Source organism: Phoca vitulina, unplaced genomic scaffold (genome assembly GCF_004348235.1).
Source record: "Phoca vitulina isolate PV1807 unplaced genomic scaffold, GSC_HSeal_1.0 scaffold56, whole genome shotgun sequence".
Taxonomy (NCBI): Eukaryota; Metazoa; Chordata; class Mammalia; order Carnivora; family Phocidae; genus Phoca; species Phoca vitulina.
In genome coordinates, this window is record NW_022589759.1 from 4507363 (window position 1) to 4517515 (window position 10153).

A 10153-nucleotide genomic window follows, 5' to 3' on the forward strand; every position below is an offset into this window, starting at 1 on the left:
TGTGTCGAGAACAATTATTTTTTATTTATTTGAGGGTTTTTTTGCCAATAACTTTTTGCCCCCACCCTCCTAGAAAAACTTGCCATCTTGTTCCACTCCTGGGGACACCTCTCTGCAGGTAGGTGGAGCTGCCCCACTCATGAATCCTTCAACAAAAGGGCTGCAGGCTCCCCGCTCCTCCCAAAAGAGCCAACAACACGTAAAAGCACCAAAAACTGCTCTTTATTCAAGTCCGAATGTGCAGCAAGCCTCCCCACCCACGACATAGGCCCCTCCCTGCAACCCCAACCTTGCCCCGTGCATCTCCCATCCCCCTATCGCCTCCCCAGCCCTCTCCAGAAGCGACCCTCCTCCAGCAGGATCCAGCTCGGCTCAGGAGGTGGGCCTCAGCCTCTGAATTTGCCCACCAGTGGTTTCGAGGGCCAAGCCCCCAGGCCCTGCTGGTCCAGGAGGAGGGCCAGCTGCCTGCGAGCATCCTGGTAGGGTCCGGCCTAGGAAAGGACAGGAGGAGGGTGGAGAGCGCGTGCTTGCTGCGGGAGCAGGACAGAGCGGGCTGGAGGGGTGGCCAAGCGCTAACCTTGGCTGCCTCGTAGGTCTTCAAGGCCAGGAGGTGGGGCTTCCCGAGAGCTCTGGCAGCCTGGCGGAAGGCCCGGAGAAAGGCTGCTTTGCAGAGGCGGGAGGGGGGCCCGAGGCCGGCACTGCGGATGGACAGAGAAGGCCGGGAGACTGAGCTAAGGGGCCCACACCATGCTGCTCACGCCATCTCCTTTCTGGCCATGCAATCTTGGGGGGACTCATGGGTGTCACAGGGTGAGTGACAGAAGCACCAGCCAGGGTTACAGGTCACAAAGCTAGGATCAGAACCCAAGCTGGGACCCAGATACACCGTCCTGCCCCAAGGGCACGGAGCCACGGACCCCTCACCACCATGCTGCCCACGGGCCTTTCTTACTCAGCCTTCACACGCCCGGTGACCACATCCACAACCTCGACATCGGTGTCCCCCAGGCTCCAGTTGAGGCTCAGGCCACAGCAGGTGTTGGGGGCAGGATCCAAGGGGGCCACGGGGGGCCCTGCAAACAGGTGCAGCGTGGTACGGCCATAGGGGGGTGGCAGGCACGGCCCCAAGACCCTGTCTAGGTAGGGCCGGGTGTGGATGGCCCTGCTCAGAGTTGGGGGGTCGTGGCAGGGGTCAGCTGGAGGGACAGAGGCACAAGACAAGGTCTGCGTCACCAACACCCTCTCCCACACACCACACAGACGCCACCTTCCGCCCTCACCCCCAGAGCCCCCAGGGCCCTCACCCAGGACAAGGCTGGTGGCGTAGAGGGGAGGCAGGAAGTGGGCGAGCAGGGCGCCACCCAGCCCCAGCACGGCCCAGCGAGCCAGCTTGTCACTGGCGGAGAGGCAGCCCACATGGGTGTCCCGGAGCGCGGGGGCCATGTAGCACACAGGCTTCAGCTCCCCGCGGACATGGGCCTGCAGGCGGGAGGGCGGGCTGTGCAGGATGCTGCCCTCAGAGCTGGGTGGGAGGCTGCAGAGGTGGGCAGAGGGAGCGAAGGCGTAGGACACAAGAGTGAGGCTGCTCTTCCGTCCCCCCCATACCGCCCTTCCCCACCCAGCCGAACGGAGGGCCCCGCCAGGGCTCCCCACATACTAGATGTCACGAGCGGCTCCCTTGGGGGTATTGCTGACATAGAGGTGCAGGAAGATCCGGGGCTTGAGGGCAAAGGGGGGCCCAGACCCAGGCTGGGGGGCCAGTACCGACCGTTCCTGGCCCTTGGGGCCACCCTGTGTCACCAACAGGAGCTGACGGAACAAGAACCTGGAGGAGGCAGGCGGAGGAGCGGTTCGGGCTGTGGGGTCCTGCGCGCTGCGGTCCTGCAGCCAGGCGCCCGCCCGGCCCAGCCCTCACCTGAGCAGGGCCCTGCGGGCTACCACCAGCCCGTGGAAGTCGTGGAGCTGCCGCCCGGAGAACTCCAGCCAGCCGGCGTAGGTGCTGCTGCCCGTGCCCAGCGCCACCAGCTCGTAGATCTCCTTGGCGTGGCCCCTGGCGCCTGGCACCTCTGTAAGGGAAGGGGGCAGAGCCTCGCTGGCAAAGGCAAGGGGTCCGTGGGGTGGGGGTGGGGGTGGTCCCGAGGTGGGGGCAGGGCAAGCCCTACCTCTCTCCAAGATGACGGCAGCCACAGTCCCCTTACAGGCCCTGTATGGGGAGGTCTGGTCCACCAGGCGGTCAAAGCCGGCGCTGACCACGGCCGCACAGCGCTGCTCGTGGGTCAGGATGTTCTCTGCACGTTGGGGAGAAGGTGGAGGTGGGGACCCCACAGACTGTACCCCTCCTCTCACCACAGGGCTGGGGACAATGGGGGCCCACCTACCTACACTCAGAGGGGCGGCTGGAGGCTTGCTTGGGGTCTTTGGGGGCTCTGGAAGAAAGACAAGGGGGTGGGTTACCATGGGTACCAGGGCCCGCCCACCTGTCCTTGGTCCTTCTGGAAGCCAAGACGTTCAATTGGTGGGAATGAGGGGGAATCATCTTCCAGCAACCCCAAACTCCTGGGCTGCCCCTCTAGCAGTCCCTGCACCCCCAGGGTGGGCAGGCTTCAAAGGAATTAGGGCATCAGTCAGCTCACAGCCCCCTCTCCCCAGCTCCCTGCAGGCGAGGCCCTGATGCCCAGATGGTCTCCGTGACAACCCAGCCCGGCACACGCACCCACTTGGGTCACCTGTCCCCCTTACCTGGGCTCCCCGGCTGACTCCAGAGGTAGCGGAGGGCAGAGAGCGCCGCCTGCTGCCTGGCCTCCGACCTGCTGTTGGCATTTCCCGCGGGGCAGAGCAGCCCATCCAGCTCGGCGCGCACAGAGAAGGGCAAGCAGGGGTCTGCGGAGAGAGGGGCCCTGAGGCAGCGCCCCGCACTCCATCCCCACCACGGGCCCACCTGAGCCACAGCCCCTCTCAGCCTGCTTCCTCCTGACCCCACCCCTACCTTCACCCCGAAACTACTGGCCATCAGGCAATTTTGCCATAAAAGAAAATCAGGAGAAATAAGAGGAGTATTCATTAGAACGGACGTGACGGCGCATGAAATATGAATCACAAAATTAAAACGATGACCACAAAATACAAAATGTTTGAACGCATTCAAAATGCGAAGCGTGGGTTCATGGCAATACTGCACAAAGAATGGGTTTCATTTTGTGGACTGGACCCCTGAGGTCTTGTCTTCAAAGCTTCTCGTTCACACACAGTCTTACACGGCTCCTTGCTCGGCAGTGCACTTCTGCTTTTTTTGATAAAGTTTCTTTTTTCATTAAGAGAGGAATCCATTTCCAAATACGGGACTGCGTATTTGTGACGGAGCTCTGTGTTGTGTTGTGGGAGTGTGTACGCTGTTGTTTGCTCAGGCATACTGTCCCCTGTGAGGGGACAGTCCAGAATTCTCAGGGATATGGGGCTTCAAACTCTGTATGGACCTCTGTGAGGGCTGAGATTTATACAATATTAAAATGGGAGTTCTGGGTCAGTGGGGAAATGAAACCAAACTGTCAAAACTATCAACGCCTTTTTTCTCTTTCACAGCGAAACATCAGTGTCCTGCACACAAAGGTGGGCCGAGGAACTGTGTCATGTGACAGGAGATTAGAGCCCTGCGCAGCTACGGAACAGCTCATGCTTGAGTGGAGGGGGAGGAGCAGACTCCCCTCAGAGCAGGGAGCCCAACACGGGGCTCCATCCCAGGACCCAGGGATCATGCCCTGAGCCAAGGGCAGACACCCAACTGACTGAGCCACCCAGGTGCCCCACAAACACACCTTTGATATAGAAACCAACCACTCCAGGGGCACCTGGGGGGCTCTGTTGGTTGGCTGTCCAACTCTTGTTTTTGGCTCAGGGTCGCAGGTCTCTGGGTCGCAGGATTGAGTCCTTCATTGGGCTCCGAGCTCAGTGGGGAGTCTGCGAACCCTCTCCCTCTACCCCTCACCCCGCTCGTGCATGGGCTTACTCTCAAATAGATAAAAAAAAAATCTTTAAAAAAGAAAAGAAAAGAAACCAACCAATCCAGAGCTCATACGCAGACCATCAACCCTAGATCACCCCAAGGCAGGTACTGGGCAACTAGGGACACCCTCCTAACCCCAAACCTTACTTGACGCCTTGTCTTACACAATCCTAAGCTTACCCAGCATACCTACCCTGCCTCAACCATTCCTTCCCGAGAAAACCCCAACAAAGGCTCTGCAGTTTTCTCTACCCACTCTTCTGCCTCCTGGCCAACCCTGGTCCTGTCCCCTGTGAACCTGCGTGGTGAGCGTGCCTCCCGTTCCTAGGGACCTGTCCTTAATTCTTTCCATCATGACAATCACCTCCGTGCCTGCTGTCTTACCATCCCTGATTAAGACAAGTTCCAAGTACATTTTTAATGCAGTACCTTTTTTGAGCTGTTCATTTGGGGTTCTCCTAGGCAGTCTACAAATGTACCCAGCATCTCAACAGATTCTCTTACCATCTCCTTAGAAACTGGGAAGGCTCTGCCTTAAGGTTGGGAACCTGAATGTAGGACCTGGGGTATTGCTGTGTGTGTCTGAGTCAGAGGTGAGGGGACACACGGAGGAAGAGGAGAGGACATGCGAGCGATCACATCTCCTCGCACTGTTGCCATCACCAAACTATGCTTGATAACATCTTCCAGTCAGGAGCTGGCCCTCACTTAGGGAGCTCCAGTGTTGGCGTGGCAACCTGTAATTTCAAGTAATTGGCCCTCAAAAAAACCCGGGCTGAAAGGCTGGGTAGTTAACCTCTCGAAGCTTCAGCTGGGGATAACGCTCCCCCTGCTGTGACCTCGCCAGTTCGATGTCTGGTGGAGCTGGTGCTCCCGCACCGTGCTGCTCCCGGCAGGTCCGCCTCGGCTCCAGGCCAGCTCGCGATCCCACCTACTTCATAGGAGGTTAGCCCAGGGAGCGCCGCGGTCGCACGCCACCGGGCCTCACCTGCGGTCTGGTCCTCTCGGAAGGTCAGGGAGACGCCCAGACTGGCTGCATACTGCGAGAGCAAGGCCACGGCATGGCCCTGCGGCGGGTCCTTGAGCGGCAGGCCCAGCTGCCCGGCCGCCGTCGGGAGGTCCCCGGCAGGCCCTGCAGGCGGGACAGAGACCCTCGGGGACCTCCCCATCTGTCCCCCCAGTTCTTCCCGTGCCCCGGCTGCCCCCAGGTCCCCGAGTCCGGCCCCCTCCCCAGGCCCACCGTCCCCTGCTGCCGAGGCCTGGGGCTGCCCGCCCCCCTCGTCGTTCTCCGCGTTGGGGGTGACCGTGGGCTCCCAGGGTTGTTGGCCCAGACTGGCCGTGGGCCGCAAGGGGCTGGGCCTGGGGTTGATTTGCAACGACGCCGCCAGACGGGGCTTCCTGCGGCCACCGTCATCCGCGCCTGAGGCCGTGCCGGCTGCCGAAGCCATGGCCGGACGCGGGGACCAGAGAGGACGGCGGGACCGATCTCACGCTGCCTGCGCCCTTTTACACGGTGCGGGGCGGCTCCGCGTGAGGAGCACGTGGCTCGGCAGCCAGAGCAAGACAAGCTCCGCCCCCGCCTCACTGCTGGCCAATGAGAGCCTGCAGAGCTGTGTCAGACGCTGTGCCCAGCCAATTGAAGGCCAGTCTCCTGAGCAGCCGCAGGAGCGGCGGCAGCCAGGATGTGGAGCACGGATTGAGCGGTGTCCGGGCTGACCTCCCGCTTCCGGGGTAGGTGTTCAGGCCGGGGAGCGGGGAGGGGAGGAAGGCGGGCGCTCCCATGACCCTGTTCTCCAGCCTGGGGTGGTCCTGGAAGTGAAGACCTGGGAAGGGGTTTGGGGATGTGGGTCTAGGGTCTCCCCCTTGCTCTCGCCCCAGGATGCCCCAAACTGCACCCATCGCACCAGACCACCCCCAACCGCTGAACTTTGGGGGGAGGTAAATGTCTTTAGCTGATAAATGCAGGTATTCTCAATTGAAGCAGCCTCACGGCATCTTTAGGATCTACATTTAAAAACTGTCCACCTCCTGAAGCCTCTAGCCAAAATTAACCATTTGGCACCCCCTTCCTTTTTTTTCTTTTTTTTTTTGTTGTTGTTGTTTCAGAAGGAATTTTTTTTTTTATTTTTTTATTTTTTTATTTTATTTTTTAAAGATTTTATTTATTCATTTGAGACAGAGAGATAGAGAGAGAGAGAGCACGAGCAGGGGGAGAGGCAGAGGGAGAGGGAGAAGCAGGCTCTCCACTGAGCCAGGAGCCCGATGTGGGACTTGATCCCAGGACCCTGGGATCACGACCTGAGCCGAAGGCAGACGCCCAACCATCTGAGCCACCCAGGCGCCCCTCAGAAGGGATTTTAAGTTGGCTTATAAAAATACCACAAAACAGCAGTTTTTTAAGGTGAGGGACTAGGAATGAAGGAAAAATAACAAAAACAAGATGAAGTTAGGAATGAAGACGATTGACATATAGCCTGCTAGGATGCAATACACTACAGTTTTAAGGGGCCACATGTTTAACTGAGTCTTACAGAAGCCAATGAACAGGAAAATAGGACCAGTTTCTTGGTTCGCAGTCTGAAGGTTTGTCACTGTTGCTGCTGCAGCTGGTGATCCCTCCCTTTGGGTCATGACGATGCTAACCAGGTAGTGTGGATGCTTGGCCTATGAGAAGTTGGTGGAACCAGGAATATTTGACTTGGGAGGAGCGGGGCAGGGCAGATTCACCCTCTCAAACCTTTCAAGGAATGGCATCTGGAAGAACAATTCTGGTTTTGGGTATAGTCCAGAGAGTGGAAGCAGGCCTATGTAGATGGAAGGGACATCACAGCGTGCTCAGAAACAGAATGATGGCTGCATACAACCACAAAGAGACAAGAACGGGGTTACGAAGCTCAGAAACATCACCCGCAGGAAATCGCATGGACAAATGGGGAAACAGTCATACGATAGACTATAACCCAACAGTAAGAAACTACTGTTACACGCACAACGTGGGTGAATCTCCTGGGCATTTGAGTGAAAGGAGCCAGGCTAAAAAGAGCAACTTCAATATGATTATGTTGATACACATTCCGTGAAGTGGAAAAATTAGTCTATGGTGATAAAAGTCAGAGTCGTGGTTACTTCTTGAAGGGGATATTGACTGGGAAGTCGCACTGGGAAGGGGAATTCTCTAGAAGGGCAGAAATGTTCTCTGTCTTGATCTGGGTGGTGATTATGGGGAGATACATGTTTGTAAAACTTGATAAGCTGGACACTTAAGACTTGTGCAGTTTACTGCACGATAAGTGTATGTCGGTAAAAAAAAAAAGTAACAACTTGTTTAGGGAAAGAAAAGAAGGAAGGAAGAAATGGATTGGCCTCACAATGCAGAAGCTAGATGGGTATCTCTTAAGGGTGATATAGAATAGTGGTATGGTAGGCAAAATAACGGTCCCCCAAAGATGTCCGTGTCCTCATTCCCACCGCCTAGGATTATGTTACATCATATGGCAAGGGGAGCATTACAGTTACAGAGGGAACTAAGGTTTCTAATCAGCTGAGTTTAAGATAGGGAGATTGGGGGCACCTGGCTGACTCAGCACGTGCAGCGTGCAGCTCGTGATCTCAGGGTTGTGAGTTCGAGCCCCACCTTGGGTGGAGAGATTACTTAAAAATAAAATCTTTTTGTTTTTTTTAAAGGGAGATTGTTTTAGGGTAATCAATCACCAGGATCCTTAAATAGGGAAGAAGGAGACAGAGGCCAAATCAGAAAGTTGGCATCATGACAAAAACTCAACTGGCCATCGTTGCTGTGAAGATGGAAGGGGGCCAGGAGCTAAGGAATGCAGGCAGCTTTCAGAAGACAGAAAAGGCAAGAACCCAGATTCTCCCCTAGAGCCTCCAGAAAGGAACACAGCCCTGCTAAAATCTTGGTTTTAGCTCAGTGAGACCCATTTCAGAATGGGTCTCACTGACCTCTAAACCTGTACAATATTATGTTGTCTTTTTTTTTTTTAACATTCATTTATTTTACAGAGAGAGCATGGGGGGGGGGTGGGCAGAGGGAGAGGGAGAGAGAGAATCTCAAGCAGGCTGTGTGTGGAGCCTGACATGGGGCTCCATCCCAGGGCCCTGACATGGTGACCTGAGCCACCCAAGCACCCCCAATATTATGTGGTCGTAAGCCACTGAGTTTGTGGGAATCTGTTACAGCAGTAATAGGAAACCAGTATAAACGGTCCTCATTTTTTTTTTTGCATATATAACCTTAAAACAATTTTGAAAAACTATACATCCCCAATTTTTTAGTCGCAAGTTTAAATAGTTGCAAAAGCAGCGATTTCTAATTTATTATATATTATAATTATCTTTCCAGTATGTTTCCACCAAAACCATGGAGATGCAGGGTTCACTTACTCCATTTATGAAAAACACTCTCCAAATGACCCCATTGGCAAAGCCTACCCTCATAATCAAACCAGTCAGCTAAAACAGAATTGCTGCCTATCAGAAACAGTCTGACTTCATTTTTTTTCAGTTTAAATCAAAGTGTTGGCATTTTCTCAGGAGAACCATCTCATTTCATTCCTGCTTCCAATTATTCAAGTACTTACCAAGCGTCCACTCTCCCAGGTGTTTGGGGTACAGCAGTGACCAGCCCTGAAGAATTCCTGCCCTCATAGAGTGACTTCTGCCTTCTAAAACAGCTGAGAAGGCACATTGAGAAGTTTTAATGAGATAAAGCATCACATTTTCTTTTTTTTAAAAAAAGCTGCTTTATTGAAACATACCTCACGTACAGAGAAGCGTCCAGATCATTTGATGAATTTTCACGCCCTGAACACATCCACGTAACCAGCACTGAGATGAACGGGGTATTGTCAGCTCCCAAAAGGCCCCTTCTGCATCCTTCCATCACTATTTCTTCCTGAACCCACTTTTCTCAGTCTAATGGGGACTCTCTCCTGTAGGAACTCTGCTTTTCGGAATTTCCTGCTCGTTCGGCACCCATCTCAGGCAATACTCCACAGTGTGGAATGGCAAGTGTCTGATCTCAAGCACCTCCCAGATAAAAACTGTATAGATGGATGCTGAGATTTTGGAAATTGATTTTTTAAAAATAATGGTTCTCGGGGCACCTGGGTGGCTCAGTTGGTTAAGCGACTGCCTTCGGCTCAGGTCATGATCCTGGAGTCCCTGGATCGGGTCCCGCATCGGGCTCCCTGCTCGGCAGGGAGTCTGCTTCTCCCTCTGACCCTCCCCCCTCTTATGTGCTCTCTCTCATTCTCTCTCAAATAAATAAATAAAATCTTTAAAAAAAAAAAAAAATAATGGTTCTCAAAGTGTGGTGCCTGGACCAGCAGCATCAGTAACATCTGGGAACTCATTAGAAATGCAAATTCTTGAATCACATCCCAGACCTACGGAACAGGAAACTCTGGGAGTGGGGCCCAGCAAACTAGTTTAACAAGCCCTCCAGGGCATACTGTTGCACACTCAAGTTTGAGAGCTATTGGGTTAAGATAATGGTAAGATTTATGATTGCACGGTAGTTCTTAAAAGCGTGTCCCCCAGACAAGCACAATCAGCATCACCTGGGAATTTAGGAAGGCAAAATACCAGGTCCCACCCCACCCAGAAACTGTTTTACACCGCATTCAGGTGATGCGATGAAAGCTAGAATTTGAGAAGCAATGCCTAGAGCTATACTTTTTTTTTAAATTTTATTTTATTATGTTATGCTAGTCACCATATGCCTAGAGCTATACTTGCTTGACCACTGCGAGCGCCTCATGCACTCCAGGGGTTACCGTACCCCTAGTTGTAAAGCCTGCTTCATAGGGTATGAGAACAATTCACTGGATTTCTAGTCGCTAATACAGTGCCTGGCTCATATTGGTGCTCAGTGAGTGTTTGGTGAATGAATTAACTTAATACTCAACAACAAGCCTGTGAAACAGGAAGTCAAGCAGATACAGGATTCGAACCCGCGGTCACGCTGGCGTTAAGAGTACGCAGACTTGACGGAACTGTGCTTCCACTGCGCAAGGCGGCGCCTCCACTCCCATTCCCCCTCCGCCCGGGAGGTGGCGCTCTAGGGCGCCCGCGGAGGCCAGGCTAGGAGGCGGGACTTCCTGCCTTCGAGGGAGTACTTCCGGTCCGGCCCGG

General features: G+C 54.4%; 1 protein-coding gene across 1 annotated transcript; it reads right to left on the reverse strand.

Annotated features, from left to right (window-relative positions):
* Nucleotides 1–386: 386 nt before the first annotated feature.
* ADAD2 (adenosine deaminase domain containing 2) lies at nucleotides 387–5448 on the reverse strand. The gene is made up of 10 exons (XM_032389803.1): nucleotides 4989–5448; nucleotides 2740–2880; nucleotides 2379–2426; nucleotides 2163–2288; nucleotides 1916–2066; nucleotides 1658–1825; nucleotides 1305–1534; nucleotides 953–1196; nucleotides 578–698; nucleotides 387–491 (listed from the first exon to the last, which is right to left on the reverse strand). Exons 1-10 carry the CDS (start codon nucleotides 5446–5448, stop codon nucleotides 387–389), a joined length of 1794 nt encoding a protein of 597 aa, XP_032245694.1.
* Between the last annotated feature and the right edge of the window lie 4705 nt (nucleotides 5449–10153).